The 17350-nt window shown below is 40.6% G+C and overlaps 1 protein-coding gene across 1 annotated transcript; it reads left to right on the top strand.

Annotated features, from left to right (window-relative positions):
- Nucleotides 1–5579: 5579 nt before the first annotated feature.
- LOC139816153 (uncharacterized) lies at nt 5580–13663 on the top strand. The gene is made up of 5 exons (XM_071783524.1): nt 5580–5998; nt 6789–6883; nt 7918–8007; nt 10904–11182; nt 12021–13663. The coding sequence occupies exons 2-5, from the start codon at nt 6812–6814 to the stop codon at nt 12453–12455; spliced, it is 876 nt and encodes a 291-aa protein (XP_071639625.1). The 5' UTR covers nt 5580–5998; nt 6789–6811; the 3' UTR covers nt 12456–13663.
- The last annotated feature ends 3687 nt before the right edge of the window (nt 13664–17350 follow it).

The raw sequence follows: 17350 nt of genomic DNA, 5'->3' as shown, positions 1-17350 counted from the left end.
GTTTTTTTTTTTAGAGGAGATTTCTTATCCCGTCATTTGCATTCAAATCACGCGCCAATTAAATCCATGAGCAGACACGATACATTAAATTAAGATTTAAAATTTTATTTGCGCTTCTGCTTTATAAATTTCGCTGGTTACTCATTAAACGTCTGCATTTAGAGGCTTTATCTGTTCTTTTAATCTCCGAACAATATTTATGTCAAAATACCTGCGAAAACGAAAGACGTTTGTATGCAAAAAAAAACACTTGAATGTTCCCTGAAAAACGTGTGCTGAAAATCGAATCCGATTACCACCTTGATTACCGACGAATCAGGCAATTGCGAATTAATTTCCTGTCTCTATTTAGGATTGGAAGAAGTGATTTGGTTGATACGTCATTTCCGGCGTTGATATTGCATTCTGTCAAATACCGCCTAGCTCACATATCATACAATAGATGTTTTTGTCATTAGAAAAAATATACAGCTTTCTACAATCTTTATCTCGCAACAAAATTTAAAACAAAATTTTCTTTATAATTTTATTTTGCGTTTTCTGATATGTATCTATTAAAAAAAATTATGATTGTCTTATTAACATGACAATTGGCCGTTTCGTCAAATGTAGTATTTCGGCATTAACTATTTTTGAAATATAGCAAAAGTTTTCCGAGCTTTCGGCGATCGAGAATGACACATGCGTCGAGCCGCTCGACATTTACGATCCCCGCGCTCGCGACGATCCAGAAAATCCGACGATCGCTCGCAGGGACTAGACGCGTGCTTGGCGCGGCACGCACACGCGTGCACGCGAGTCACGGCGATGCGCACGGTCCGGAAAACAGGAGGGAGAAGGTGCAGAAGAGCGCGAGACGAGAACGGCCGTGTAAAAGAGAGGAAAGAAGAGGAAAGAGGCGGCGGCAGCAACAGCAGCAGCAGCAGCGACGGCGGCAGCGGCGGCGGCGGCGGCAGCAGCCGTAGCGGCGATGAGGGGGGGCGGAGAAGGAGGAGCAGGAGGAAGCGAGCAAAAGGGGGCCCCTTCGTCGGAGGCTACCGTGAGAACGAGGCGAGGCATCGCGTCCCACACGGGCCCTTCAGCCGGCACGGGGCCCGACAGAGACCGCAACAGTCCGGACCCCCGAGCGCTGGGGCCCGCTGCCCGGGCCCGTGCTCGCGACAGAGACAACGACAGGCGCGAGCCTCACACGCGACTCGCACACGTCCGAGCCGCCCGAGCCGTGAACACAAACCGCGTTTTTTTCATCCTCGGCGCTACCTCCCTCTTCCTCCTCCTCATCTTCCTCCTCTTCCTCCTCCTCGTCCTCCTCCTCCTCTTCTTGCTGCCGTTACCGCCGCGCTCTGCCACCAGCCTCCTTCTCGTATTTCCGTCCTTTTTTCTGCGTGCTCCGGCCGCTACCGCGACGGGCCCCGCTCGCGGTGACTTCGCGCTTTTTTCCCCTGTTTTTCATTATGATACGTTCGCGACTTTTTAACACGTTGCCGTCTTCTAGGCGACGATTATATGCACGTAGGCATTGATACCCTTGTACATATTGGGAAATATGAGAGAGCGAGATGTCTAAAGATTTTCGTGAATAATGGATCGCGATTTATTATAGAGCAGAAGCACGTTGTATGAAATAGCATTATGAGAGAAAGAGGAGAACAAATACTACGAATTGTTTAAAATTGACATTCAGAGGTGTTCTAGAAAACTAACTGTGTCTGAATAAAAGACAAAAACTGTAGCAATTTAATATTATTGAAAGTCGATTAGAGCAATAGGACTGTATAGGTTTCTCGTTGCTAAAATTGTACGACAAATATATAAATTCCCAAACAGCATTTGGCACATTTTCTCTCTTTCTTGGCCGACTTTCGCTTCGTTGTTCTCTCGACACTTCTTAGCCAGCCAAATATCTTGTTCTCTACGTAATGTACGGCTTTCACAACGACTTTGCCCAGCTGAGGATTCATTCTTGGCTATTACAAACGTGCCCGCGCGTTCTCGAGCGTTCACACTTGTTGCGCACTTTCTCCAGACGCCACTCGTCCTCTCGTCCTTTCCCTCGCCCTTTTCGCCGTCTTGACGCTTTATCGGGCCCCAATTTCTGGCTGCGGGCCGGTGCGAGAAAGGGTGCCGACGCCACGGTTCGTGCCGCGAAGTATCATGCGGGGTCTTGGCCTCGCCAATCAACCGCAATAAACTTAAAAAAAGGGGGGCAAACCGAGCTACCTCTTTTTACGTGCACGCGAAGAAGACTGCGGCCGCGGAGATCGGCGATCGTAAACGGCGAGAGGGTGCACCACAATTTTACACCACGTGCGTGGGAAATGAACGTGCTGAGAAACGCGCGGCGGAGGCATCAAGGAAGCTGATTTCGCCGGGCAGCGGAGTAATCACTCGTAATTTTGTAAGGATGAGGAGTATCTTGGGAAAGAAATTTGTATCTGCCCGATTTTTAAAAGCAATAATTATTGCGTGCAGGCGAAGGCTTTTGATCCTTTCCAAGGCTTTGAAAATGTTGCATCCAGAGGAAAGCGTCAGAGAGTCAGAGTTTGTATGGGAATTACCTTCCATGTACACAAAGTACACTAAATTCTTCACGAATTCCTTTTTGGCTAATATTATTAAAATATTATTGTAGTCAATAAAACTACAATCGTAAGTCTTAGATAACGCGGGAAGCTCGGAGAATAGATTAATCTATCAGTTGAGATATACCGCATATCTTTCAAGGAAGCTCGTCGGTATTCGGTGCGGAAGTTTTTATTTATTCTTCCTCATCGATCATCGCGCCCTGTGTTCGCCGCACGAGTCTCACAGTTCTCGTGTGTCTGTCGGTCTACCGAGCAAGGGGGGCGGAGAGGGGAGAGGAAGAAAGAGTGAGCCGTTCACCGCTTGAAATACCAGGAAGGAAAACAATAATTAGTTGATGTCACCCGACGTTGAAACCGCCCGTGCAATATCGTTCGCGTCGTTATCAGACCGCTTGTTATCGCTTGTGCCGTATCGCGGCCCGCTACGCGAAGCGTGCGAATGTTTACGACTCGTGTCGGATTTTAATACGTCGGTTGGCGCGTCAATGAAAGCACGCCGAAGAATCGGGCGCGTCTGCACGTCTCGTGAATGACAGCACCGGATACAATCCGTACACACGAACTGTCGCTGCGTAAAAGGAGTGATAGATCGTGCGATTATACGCCTTAGAACACAATGATATAACGATGAAATATAGTTGAATAAACTTTCAGGAGCGTTGATTTTTATTGACTTTAACAATTTTTACAATCAAATTAACGATTTATATTCGACATGCTGGTATATAAGAGCAAAAAGTATACAATATTCTTGAAAAACGTTTGTTTAGGTTTAGAAGCTACTGCTGAAGCCAAGTGATCTACTGAGTTAATTAAATTCACACACTTAAATTAATCGTGAAATACCGAAAGAAATAAAATATATGTTATTTATCGTGGCACTTGGTCTCTTTGGTATTTTCATCCTTCAATTTTAGTGCAGCACATGGCTTTGAAAATTTTCACGCGCACACCTCGATGCGTGAAGTACTAGTCTATCTATAACGGCGCTAGAAGATTCTGAGAGAAGACTCGCCGTCTTACGACCAATCACCCTAATGTAGCTCGGAGATCACGACGGTCATCTCTATAAAAATTCCACGTTGACATGAGCGACGAGGCAGCTCCAGAAGGCAACGCCAAGTGCAAATGCAGTCGGCGTGTCTGCAGTTCCTTCAGCATCTGGCAGCTCCAGCACACAGAGATAATCTTAATGAGTTTTTCGGCTTATCATCTCGAGTGAGGCAGCCGAAATCCCGCGGACGTGACGCGCCTCTTGAAGCCTTCACAATGGTGTCTTTTCAGCGCTGTCAGCGAAGTGGAGCGTCACGCGGCACGAAACGCGATCGACGCTCATCGACGAGATATCACTCGTAATTACTGATTACCAAGTGTCGCAAATACACCGAAGTATTATAGCACAAGCGGCGGTTTTAAATAATTTATCTTGTGTGCCTGGAACTTGTTCTTTAAAAGTCAATCGTTCCTTTAAAAATGATCCCCCCCCCCCCCCCCGATCGGTGCATCTTCTTTTATTTCCGTCTTACGATTTCTATCTTAACGTTTAAATTTGCCACAATTAGTTGGTACGGACTAAATTCCAGTTCATTCCCTGGTTTGCGATACGTTCCGATTAAGAGCGGCATTTTTGCGCGAGAAAACGAGAAGACCAGCTGTCTTCGTAGCCGCATTAAGACAAGGTCGATGCTAATGAAGAGATAATCGCCTGCGGGCTACTTTACAATTTAGGTGTACGATAATTTTAGAGTTGCGAGATGCGATTACGGCTGACCGCTCATTTGGATTCACGTTATCATCGCAATTACAGGGGCGACATATTACTCCTTGTACGACATTTTTGCCGCATGTACGATGTTTACGACTCGGTTCATGCACTATATTAATTAGCGGTCGACGTGATTGTCAAAAAAAGCTTTCACTGCCAACGTAAACGATTCGCCGGCAAAGCGGATGCGATAGCTGAGAACGATCGAGATGCCGTAATTATAGCTCGAGCTTGAGGTTTTATGAAATTGCCCCGATCTCACGTTCAGAAAATATTTAATATACGATTATACAAGAACTCGCGAAATTATGCGCGTGATTACAAGATGCGCTACGCGATCGCGGTCTTCTTGTCTCTCTACCATTTCCCTAATCGCTAATCCCTAATTACAACCCGTTCGTCGCGTTTTCCCCCTTTATATCGCTGGCTCCAGGAAAGGATATCAAGTTTTGTCTAGAAACATCTCTAATTTGCAGTACGTAAGCTTTTCAGTATCTAACCGAAGGGGAAAAACATTGGCGAACGTAACACGATCGCGTTCTACAGAAGCGCCAAACGTGCCATGGCGGTTTCCGCCTCATTATCGACGGATATGTGGTAATGGCATTCTGATTGAACGTTGCTTGCTTTCACTGAACGCGATGGCTCGTGTTACGACTGGGCGCATTGCGAACTCGGCACGATCGCTATATTTTGCAAACAAATTCGACGCGAGCGTGCGCGCCCACGGACGCGCGTGTAAAATTGGTAATCCAATCCCATTTGCCACGCAGGGCATTAATTATCGTATAGGTGTATGACGTAGCTTTAAACAGTAACCGCTAACCGCCTTCGCGCTATATACTAGTTGACGAACAAACAAAATCAGAATTAAAGTCTACGTTGGCAATTAACAATCGTCAAAAGAAAATACTTCCCTTATTATTTTGATTTTTATTATAATTTATTTATTGCATAGAATATCGCGAATTAGGAAAAAGATTGTCTGAGATTTTGATATACGATGGATTTCGCGCGATTGTCGTGAGAAAGTTTAATTGAACTTGATTTGGCAACGTCGTTCAAGTATATATTGACTTAAAATTATTCTCTCGTGTACAGCCCCCCTCGTGTTTTTGTCAGCTCATCGATACGCACGGTTGCACGCGCGCGCTCGTGTGCGTACAACACAACGAAGCATTTGGAGCGGCCTTCCTATCCAAAGTAGCTTCTCCGGAGGGTTCGTAGTCGGGTGAGGGTAGCCTGTGCCGGAATGGCAGCGGAGAGCATCGAGTCAGTTGGTGTAGAGACCTCACCAAGTGCACCCGCTTTGCGTGTCTAATGTCAGCCCGTCCCGACCTGTCAATCCGCTCGACGTGTCGTCGGTATACACGCGTCATCCGATATTTTATCCATTTACATTTCGACACGGGAGATGTAAAATGTCGCGGCGAGACGCCGTGAGGCAAATCCGGCTCGTGATATGATCGGGCTGTTTGGCAAAAGTCTCCCGATACCACCGCACGCGCCGTGCGACTTTGCTTATTCGACAAAGGATAAACAAAACGACAAGATTCGACATTTCACGCGCCAGTGCTTCTAATAATTCTCTTCAAATGACAATTTTCACAATTGCCGATCGCTGTTGGTGCTACCAGTTTTGACCAAGGTACACTTTTCTACTTGAAATCTTATTATTTTTTTAATATGTTTTATTTATGCACATCTTATTATTTGATATTGCTATATTTTTTGTTTAAAATTAAATTTTTTTTCTGAAACGTACACAACAATCACTCTTATCTCCGTAATTTTTGCGTACATTTCTTAGATTGCGATCAGTATCATTGTTATAAACGAGTATTAATTTTAACGATGAATATTTTACACGGATTTCGAAGTGTAAATGAAATTTTTAATGCCGGTTCTCGTCGGCGCCGTCCGGATCTATTTGATCTTTATAAATCGTACACTATAAGTTGATCGTCCAGCACATACTGGCGCTCATGTATTTTATTTATCGTATAAGTTTGTCGGCTGCTAGCGAAACTGCATTTGACTTCCTTTATACATTTTATTATCCGGTTTAACTAGCTATATTTAGCTTCGACGATTTTGTTTAATTACTGGTTGCATATTCACATATAATATTATTTATTTTCATATGACTAACTGTAGGCTGTAAATTAGCTGTAAACAAAAAAAAAGATTCCGAATTTGAAAGATATGTAGTATTCAGCAAACTAAAGATTCAAGCGTCTGCCGTGCGTGCGTTTCCATTTTTTAATGTAACCTCATGATATTTATATTTATTATAAATGATCATGCATCTACAACTGCGCTCGGACTTTAATTAGTCCTGCTCTTGTTATTACGACCACTTTAGGTAGACTCTTTTCCAATTATTCAATTTGTATTATATATTGATTGCTTCTTTACATCGATTGCTTCTGTTGCAGTTTCTAGTTCCCTTTCTGGATTTATGTCCTTCCCACCTGCAATGATGTCGTACGATTATCCTCATCCGGTCTCGAGAACGTATCAATACAAGAAGGTATCGTGATCCATACAGCTAAGCGTTAACGATAAGCACCACATTTTCTTTTTTGTATAACTATATGCGAATTAGAAATGTATATTGGCGGGCAATTAAATGCAGCTTGAAATATTTAATATTTAATTACGTACGCGAGAGAGATTGGTGTAACAAATTTGCGCAGCTGCTTGTTTTTCAATCGAAACCGAAGTTAGAACATAAAGTCGCATTTGTCAATTGCCGGCGGCACGTAGAGATCTATTTTTAGGATTAGAGGCGTACGATTGCTTATCGATGCGGTTAATTAGTTTTGTGTTGTGCGGTGTAACATTGATACAACATTAATAAATGTATTAATAGCAGTTAGTCTCACGTGATACCACATCAATGGTACGAGCGAAGCTCGAAAAACGTGAATTTGCCTAAAGAATATATTGATATACAACAATTCCACTTGCATACGATGATTTTAATTTTCGCGACACTCACCGTTTCATAAATCAGTAGCCAAGTACTTGGTACAAAGTATTCGATCAGGCGCACATTTGCTCGTCGCGGCAACAGCAACTGATTTTTTTTTTCCCTCGACGACCCGGCAGCACCTGGAGTCGCACGGCATAAATTCATATTTCTTCTCGCGGCCGAGGAAATCGTAATCGATGAGGAACGGTGCGTGGAACGAATTACCGGTCGCTAATTGAAGCTAAATCATCGCTGTCTCGACGCCGCGATGAAACAACAAGACCTTGATTCTCGCGCGCGCGACTCGACACCGTCCAAGTTACAAATCGACGATTTCTTGAATTAATGCCGGAGATAAATGCGACGGCGCGGCATGTAGCTCGATTATTACTTACGCTCTGACGCGATTCCCACCTTCGCATCCCGTCACGTCGTAAATTAGCACTTTACATTGTGATGGACGATCAAGCAGCGCGCGACGCAAGATCGAGATGCAAAAGATTTCGCCGAGACCGGTCGATGCGCGAATGCTCGAAGCCAGCTGCCGCGAAGATATTGATTAATAAAATATGACGTATATTCAAACACAGATAACAAAGCCGCTTTTGGAAAGGAAGAGGCGAGCGCGGATAAACCGTTGTCTCGACGAACTCAAGGATCTCATGGTGGACGCATTAGAGGTAGGTGCGCTGACGCTTTTTATTATCAGTATATAAAATATCTAGTATTATAGATTGAAACAGCACAGCTGCGTATTAAAGTGATAGCAGCAAAATACGATTGCATAATAAAAACTTTTATTATATCCTAAAATTAAAAAGAGAGAAGAAGTCTACGTACAAAAATACTAGGCACACTTACTAAGCGTAGTAATTTCCTTCTTTTTTTTTTAATACATCCTCGGATCAATATTGTTACTTTGAACAGGTGTTTCGCAAAAGCGTTACGAGTTACGCGTAAGATGTAGTGGGATGTAATATAAAGGTACGCGATTTCGCGCGTTTGCAGCTTTTTTGCGAGCGCCAATTAACTTTCACTCCGCGCGATCCTTTTTTTTTCTTTCTTTCTTTCGCACGCTCGAGATAAATTGTTTAACAGCGAGAAAAGGTGGCGACATTCCCGAACGCGGCAATCTTGGGAGCCGATATCATAGCCTGGTTCAGCGAGCACGTGCTATGCTCTTTTTTTTTCCTTCCCCCTGGCGCGTTGGGCGAGCCTTCGGAGGAAACGCGTGTTTCTTGCTCGACTCCCACCGACTCTATTTATGATACCACCGGGTGCCTCTCCCCTCGCACGTCACCGCCCCTGCCGCAATTTTACGGATCGCGACTAGCAGGAAACGCATTCTCCGGCCGCAACTACGCGTGCAGGCGATTTTGCTTTTAAATATTCTCAGAGCGTGGGAACTTGCACCCGGCGAACGAGTGTCAACAAAATAATATTCAGCGCGTAGTCAAGCGTGCCGCGTTTACACGCGCTTTAAGCGTACGTGATATTTAAATATCCTCAATTATCGCCGTCTAATCTCTAATGATAATTGCGTCCCTGCGCGCGGCGTTGCGCTCCGCCGCGGTATATTTACATTGCGCATTTAGCGCTGAGCGCAATCGCGCAATTCTCAGTCCGCGATAAAGCGATCCGGATAAACTAAAAAATTAGACGCACTTATTTAGGATTTATTGTACTAGATAAAGCAGACTCTACTTTTCAATTCTCTCTAGACTAGTCTAGACAGTCCTTGTCGCCGAATATAGAATTCTGTGCTGTGCCAAGAAAATTGAATCAGTTAGAAAGGGTACATGTGACAAAGTTGTATATGTACTTGAGAAAAACAAGAAACTATTTTATAAGCAATATGAATTTTTCAGTAGGTTTTATGCTACTTTGCTCCGAAGAGGGCACTTTAAGTTTTTATTTTAAAATTTTTTTAAATATTTTGTCTATCCATGTAGAGCAAGGATCCATTGTTAACTTTCGATCAAAATGTTATATGTTCCCCTTCTGATTTTATTCAATTACAAAAAGACTGACGTGATTTCTATTATTGTGATTTATAGCATTATCTTCCTCGACAAACGCGAAATGCTGTATTAAAATTCAGCTTTAAATAATCACGCTTAGCGTTAAATATATCCCGTGAAGAATACTGTCGCAATTCAAAAATACACAATTTTCAGGAGAGAGGAAAAACAAATTCAATTCAATTTTTTTAAATTGTGAGATAACTAACGCAATTACAATATCTTGTTATGAAACTTATATTGTTTTTTTAATAGGTCTGCTGATGATTCACTTGCCAATTAAATTACTATTCATCCAGGAAACCGCAACATAACCGGTTAAAAAAAAGTAACGATATTTCCATCCCATGCAGCGGATTTCGCATATAGACTATTTTGCATATAGATACTATTTTAATACGTAGATAACATTTTAGGCATACTTTTTTATGGCATACTCAAAATCGAAATTTTTTTAATTGTGACAGTATTCTTCCCGGAGTGCGATATGCGAGAATGAAAAGATTGGTTTCTAAGATTTTTTTCCACGAAAACAGCGTGCAAACCGATGGCGCATTAAAGAAGCGCTATTACACGTTTCCTGTGTTTTAAGTTTAAGTGGTAGGCACAATGCGCTTCGCCGCACCGATGGTAATTTGTCGATACCGTCTTTCCGCGCGGAACATTCGCCCGCGTGAAATTTACGCTCGCGTATAATTCGCTGAATCAGCGTGAAAGGCACCGCCGATTTCACCATGCTAATTTTCCAACGGCACATTACCCGGCCCGATCGGCACGTTTCGTACGGCTTAATGCCCGCCGACCGGATGCTATTCTTCTTCTCGCAAAACGTCGCGAGAACTGGCGAGCGTATAAAAGGCTTCCACGCTCAGGCGCCGTGGCTACGATCCTTTAGAGTCGCTCGTCTCTCCGTTTCTTTTTGTAATGAGCAATCGAGTGACGTAAAGTAAACCGCCCTGCGAGCGTTACGAGCCGGTAACGATACCATCTTAATAGCAATCTCTCTCTCCTCTAGTGCGAAAAAACTCGAGATGTTCCTTTTTGCGGAATCGTTCGTTTTCTCGCGGTACTTAGTACAGATGGTCGATGAAAGACTGGTCCGGAAAGAAACGGAAGGGTTAACTTGGTAGAAGCGCGAAATTGTACGGGCATTGCAGCCGATATAATGATCGGCTTACACACTCGGTTGTAATTTAAAATATGATTGGAAGAACAAATTGGATTGACAGAATCGATTATAAAATTACCAGAATTAATATTCATTATATTTTCCGCGCGATAGCGGAGACAGCTGCTTCCTTACCGATATTGCGTGCTTGATTCTTTTTTTAAAATTTGTATTTTACAGGAAAAATAGAGTACCTACATATACATATGTATATATAAAAATATTTGTAAGGATTTATTTTTATAAACCAAGTCCCTTCCTGGCAATTGTATATAAGCTGACGTAATAAATTCTATTCCGTATAAGGACCTACAGAAAAATGTGTGTAATAAGAATTGATGAGTCTAGTAACTCTAGTAAGAGTAGTAAGACTGGAATGATTTGCAGACCGAGGGCGAGAACATCAGCAAGCTGGAGAAGGCGGATATCCTCGAACTGACGGTGCGTCACCTGCAGAAGCTGCAGGCCTCGCGGCCCTCCGGATTATCGGCGACGATCGCCGCGAGCGGCGACGAAATTTCCGCGGAGAGCCGCTGGCAGTCCGGCTTCGGGCATTGCGCGGCGGAAGCCTGCAGATTTCTCTCGTCGCTTCCAGGTGAAGCCGCGGAGAGGCTGGCGAGACACCTCGCAACTGGTCTCCAAACGGGCCGGCAGACAAGTTCACCGGTAATTATCGTGTTCGATCTGTGGGTAATTAATGACCGGCCTGACACGGGGGGGGGGGGAAAGCGACGAGGATATACAAGGCGAGAGTTTTGCGATCATGTGCACATTTCTCGCCGACCGCGTCTCATAAATTCATATCGTGGTTGACAGCGCGTCGCTACTATGCAGTCAAAAAAAGACGAATTTTAATTGAGAGCATTTCACTTTTCGGGATGAAGTATTACCCGTCGCGTCATTTACGGTGCGGCTCACCAACTAATTATGTATGACGAGTCGCCGTGTGATGTACATCGAATTCATTCACAATAGATTTACGCGAGAGAGTCGCAGCCCGCAATTCATTACAATTACATTTCACACGTGTATTTTGTTTCAACGCTGGTAACTGCGATGATTAAAGTGTGAAAATTATAGAAACAGTAATATTATAATTAGTCAGTCGTTTAATTATTCTTGTTCATAAAAGCCGTGAAAATTTTCGGTGTTCTTCATATCTTGTTTACGAATCGTTACGAAAAGGTTTTTTATCGTTATTCTCTTGTTATTTTCACGGTTCATGATTATCTTTCTTAATTGCATAATAATTCTGTAATCCCCTGCGATGCAGCTGAAAGGAAGTTGGCGTAAGTAACTTACGATATATTGTAAGAAATATTAATCCCGGCTTATGGAAAACGGGCAAATTCAGTCACGTCACGTCTCACGAAGCTATGCCCAAAAATGGCGAAAAAGTCACCGCGCGCGATCAGGCCGCGGGAATAGCGCGGGTCGCATAAGATTTATGATCGCGAAGTGCTAACGACCGCCGTAATGACGACAAAAAACGTGTTCTCCTCAGCCGAAAGCCAACCTGTTATCGCCTACCCTGGCCAATCTGGATCGCATCGCCAGCGTCGTGGCACCTTGTCCCGTCGGCACCTCTGGCGAAATTGACTCGGCGATACTCTCCACGAGCACGTCGCCGATAAGATCCACGCCTCACGCCGACAAAACTGTCGGCGGAGTCGCGTTGACGACGACGACGACGACGATTTCCTCCACGCCTCGATGCCGAGCCTCGATGTCGCTCGTTAATGGGAACGAGAAATTAACAGCAAATTGCAGTGCCAAACCGAAGAGTCTGAAGGATCGGCGATCGTCAACGACGCCAACGACTACGATGACGACGACGAGGAATAAAACGAGTGATCCGCATGACATTAACGCCGATGACGATGAAGAAATCGACGTCGAGCGCGTGGATGAACGCGACCCGATGTGGAGACCATGGTAGCGCGTGAAGATATTTTGTAATAAAAGATCGGTGATATGCATTCCTTATACAGACTGTAATCTGGGAACTTGTTGTTTATTTTATCTACGTGGTGCTTTGATATATCGGAGAAAAACAACTTTTTTCTTAATAAAAATGTGAAAAAGGCACCGAGAGAATATTGTACATTCTGGGCTTACTGACTAAAAGTAAAGAACGTAGGATACAAAATTTATTTTTCGATTACTTACAAGTTTATATCGTTTGAAAGACTTAATTAGAAACTGATGATAAATCTCTGGATATATTGTGTACAGTATTGTATTAAGGGTAAAATATATTTTTTAACAGACTGCAGTTGAGTTATCGCGAGAAATGAAGAAAATGGAGAGAAGTTATCAAAAACACGCATACACACGACAGAGAACAGTTTTTATTCGAGATTAAGTTTAAAAGATTTTTTTAACGATAAATCTTCTAACTGTTAATTTTTTATTTTTAAGTATTATTTTTAATAATTTGAGAGGGTAAAACATGAGATATATAATGTATATATAATTTTATGTAGTTTGCAAAGTCTGTTCAATATCTTCGTTATGTTAAATGCTGGTTGCAATACACTGTATACCATACCTAAACCAACAGAGATTGATAAAGGAATCATCAATATCCTAAAGTTACGTAATATTACGCTAATTCTGTGTTACTTTGGTACTTGGCTTTAAATCGGTAGATAATATAGTTTATCTTTAAATAATTCAGATTATTACTTACGATTAGACTTGTGATATGTTAAAGAGCGATTTTTTTAAATTACTTTAAGTATCTTAAGAGACAGACTATTATCATTTATCATCAGACTAATATCATCATTTTTACATGTTTTATTACTACAACGAATGAAACATATAGATGCACCTTACTTCGATTATAATCAATTACTACATAATTTATTATGCCACGAGTTTTTTCATTTAAAATATATAAATAAAATATATCTTTATTACATTAATGTTAGGGAAGCGTTACAAAATTAATATTATAACATAGTTTATTCACATAGGATTATTTTAAAGAAACATATTGCCGTACATTTATTTATGTTGATCTACACGTTGGTGTTAACAAATATACTTCGTGCGTGATTAATCTGTGATAGCGATAAGAAATCCAATATTTGGTATTATTATATATAACTTGAAAGATTTTTAATAAAACCTTTAAGCCTAGTTTCGTGAATACCCGATTTATTTAAGAATTCTAGTATTTTAAGTATTTTCAAATAATTTTAATATAAAAAATCAATATATTTTTTTTAATCTTTAAAATCCGTATCTACACAAAAGATATATATTTTCTAAAAAGAGATATTTAGGTAGATTATAATTTATTTATTTAAAAAAGAAGCAATATATTTTTAATTAATAAAAATATAATAATCTTTAATTTAATTTGTAGTAATATTAAATATCAAACTAACGAAACATTAAGATAATAATAATGCATCAGTTCAGGTTTATTGTATCAATTTTTTAAATTTAAATCTTCCTCAGTATTGCAAATTACTTACTTTTCGGAGAAATTAATGTTTTAGTCTGAATCATTATAGCTTCACACATTTTTTATTATCAGTTAAGGATAGGCAGTTGGATTTTTTCAATATAGAAGATATTTATGTCGCCATCTATGACAATATCTGAAAAGTTGCTTTGAGAAGAAATGAAAATCTTTGTAAGCATTTATAATTTAATATTTACTGCATTTTGCAAGTGCAAATTATTTTTATGCAATATCGTTTTACTAAAAATTTTGTTTGTATTAATTATATAGTAACAATTTCTTCACTGCTCAGAAGATAATGAAGGTAACACTTGTGAGTTTCTTCTGCACAACGAATGATAGAAAGGATTACTGCCTGCCATTATCTTAATACTTTTTCATCGTCAGTCGATATTATGCTTTTATGATTTATTACAGTTTTGTAAACTACGCATTACAAAATTAACTTTTTTATATTAAAAAAAATAACGTTTTAAAATAATAAAATTTTTTTTATATTTTAGTTTTTTAATATGTTTGGTTTTATACCAACAACTGTTACTACATTGACTGTTGGTTATACATAGAATCCAAAATATATTATCTCTATTGCTTACAGTAGCTTCTAAAATATTTTATAAACTTTAGGATTTATACGTAACGCAAACACGTAGCTTTAGGAATTTGACATAATTTCTTATATAAAACAAATATATTGTTACGATTATAACAGTGGCAATATATCTCAATTATATAATAACTTATTATATCTTTATAATATAAAAATCCAAACTTAAAAAATTATCAGAAACAGATATCGCATCTTTTATCTACCAATTTTACAAAATTTAAATTCTTATGAACACTATTGTCGCATACATCGTTTAAAGAGCAAAGAGTGTTGAATGACTATTTGACTTTGTACGCACATTTTTTGCCGACTTTTTTTAGGACAAAACCACAAGTTAACCGCAAGCAGGTAGAAGAGATCGGGGTAGGTCCTGCAGATAAAGAATTTGATGACTGTCGTCTTTCCTTTTTAGTAAGGACACATAGTTTGCCAACAAACGCTTTTCATTGACCATTGTGGTCACTAAATCAAAATGGCGACGCTTTTGTCAGTGACCAAACGGCTCTCACGTAAAAAATGGCGACGCGATTATAAAGCTTTGCCACTGTGCCGACGCTATTGTGATCAACCGCAATTTAAGTAGCTTTCTGCCAACTAGGTAATATAAATGACATTAAAAGGAAAAAATAGAAGACTTTTCCGTCTCTCAATGAATGATTTTCTTTCACTTAATTTTTTTCATTCTCTCTTTGAATTAGTTTTTTTGGTACTCTTTGATTTTTTTTCTACGGAATTTCTTTTTTGTTGTATATAAAGTTGTATATAAAGACACAAATTAATTTTATTTATTTAATAATTGTTATTTTTTCATTATATAAAATTTTATTTTATTTTATTTTATAAAATACATTTCTCTCTCAAGAGTTTTTTAAGTGTTATGCGGCTGACAGTTCTAATTTGTGTGGCCAGATATCTTTTCATGTAACATATGCCACGATAGTGTTATCGCGGTCACAGCCAAATTACCTGGCAAAAATTGTAGATATATGGATCTATCTAAATATTAGACACTTTGACCTAAAATTTGCCCGACTGCATTCATCTTTTTGCGAGACGTTATAGGTTAGGTTCCAATATCAATCCAGAATCAACTCTAAATCACGTAATTTATTTATTATAAAGTTTACTAGGTGCATCTCTCCAGGGCTAATCACCCGCACATTGAAACTTAAAATGATTAAAAGCTGCTATTATAATAAGTTAAGAAGTGATTTAAATTTAAAGTTATCTTTGACCTAAAATTTGCCCAACTATAAGTTCCAAGAGCAACGATTTATTTAATCTTACTTATAAACGAGATAAAACTAGCACATATACAATTGAATAATAAATTCTGAATGCCCGTAGTGATTTGTTTTCGCGACACAAAAAATAAGAAAATCGTAAAGAAATTGCAAGACCTAATTTTATCCTTAAGAAATAATTACGCTTGATCCTGTTTATTAAAGAATTCTCTTTTTAAATTGGAAAGCTCGGAAGAAATCTAACGATCCCGCTACGATGGTTCTTCGCGCAGTTAGTCGCGCTAATATCTCAATCGTTCGAATCGGTTTTCGTCGGGGCGAAGATATTATCGTTGGTGGCCGATAATACTCTCGCGCGGAGCGGTAATTTTTGCCCGCTGCTCGGAGCTGGCGCACGCACGGTACGCGAAGTCGTCAGGAAAGCGCTGCTGCGGCCATTACAACTCTTACCGTGGCGGTTCGCGCGGCGCGTCAAAGAGCGCTCATTAAATGCTGGCAATTAACTGCGGGCCACGTCCCGGGGCCCCGAGTTCTCTCGCTTTCCCGCTCCCCTAGCACCCTCCACCGCGTGCCCTTCTCGGTCCGGTCGGCGTTCTCGGTCCCTGTCGGGTCTCGTGTGCTGACGGCGGTGGTGGGTGATGGTGGTGGTCGAGGCTCAGGTGTAAATGCGAGCTCCGGAGTCCGGACCCACGCGCTTTAATGGGCCTTGCCAACAAGAACGATCGGCATGCGACCCATCTATCACCCCGCGAGCTGTTGTTTAATGGTTTGCATCCCGCTTCGGTCCCAATCGCCGCCGCCTTGCATAGAGCCGGTGGTGACGTATATAGCTTCGCGCGAATATAGATATACGCCTTTTCGCCTCGTGGGCATGTGCATGGAACTGCGGATTATTAAGTTCCTACCGAGACATCATCCGCGTACTGTCGGAGACCGACCGTATCGTTGGAAATAAGATTTCACTTAGCCACGCGAGCACCCGCCATCTGTTCCGATTTTTTCAATGAATCCTTCGAAACCTCGCAACAGCAGAAAATAAATTATTCCAAGAGACAATTGTAACGTGAATCATAGTTCCCTAATTTTATTTAAATTTTTTAAGTAAAGTCCGATCGACGTTCTCAGTCCCTGTCGAGTGTCTCCCTAATTTTACTTAATTTTTACACCGAGAGTAGGCAGAATCATATCACAGAAGAAAAAGAAATGTCAAATCAAAACTTGTATACTTATAAATTAACTATTCATCGTTTCGTATCTATATATGCAACAATCTATAATTTTATAAGAATTTCAACTTTTCTTCTTGGTTGAACTATATAAAATGACTTCATTCAAGCTTTCTTCAATATAATCTTATTTCAAAATTTCCACGTTAGAACTAAAGATATTTTCAAATCAAGAGTATTATTTTTTTCTGTGTATGTATATGCAGTAAATTTCTAACTTGAATGTATTAATTTTTTATTGGTGCTTGCAAACTTTAAAATGAAAATGGCTTTGTT

The sequence above is a fragment of the Temnothorax longispinosus genome, chromosome 7 (genome assembly GCF_030848805.1).
Source record: "Temnothorax longispinosus isolate EJ_2023e chromosome 7, Tlon_JGU_v1, whole genome shotgun sequence".
NCBI classification, from domain to species: domain Eukaryota; kingdom Metazoa; phylum Arthropoda; class Insecta; order Hymenoptera; family Formicidae; genus Temnothorax; species Temnothorax longispinosus.
Note: the sequence above shows the minus strand (reverse complement) of the source record. Positions and strands in the feature narration are given on the sequence as shown.

Excerpts from the sequence above, each read along its gene's own strand:
- LOC139816153 (XM_071783524.1), top strand. The coding sequence starts at position 6,812 with ATGTCCTTCCCACCTGCAATGATGTCGTACGATTATCCTCATCCGGTC. Across the intron at positions 6,884-7,917 it reads GAACGTATCAATACAAGAAG|ATAACAAAGCCGCTTTTGGA; the intron begins GTATCGTGATCC and ends ATTCAAACACAG. Across the intron at positions 8,008-10,903 it reads TCATGGTGGACGCATTAGAG|ACCGAGGGCGAGAACATCAG; the intron begins GTAGGTGCGCTG and ends AATGATTTGCAG.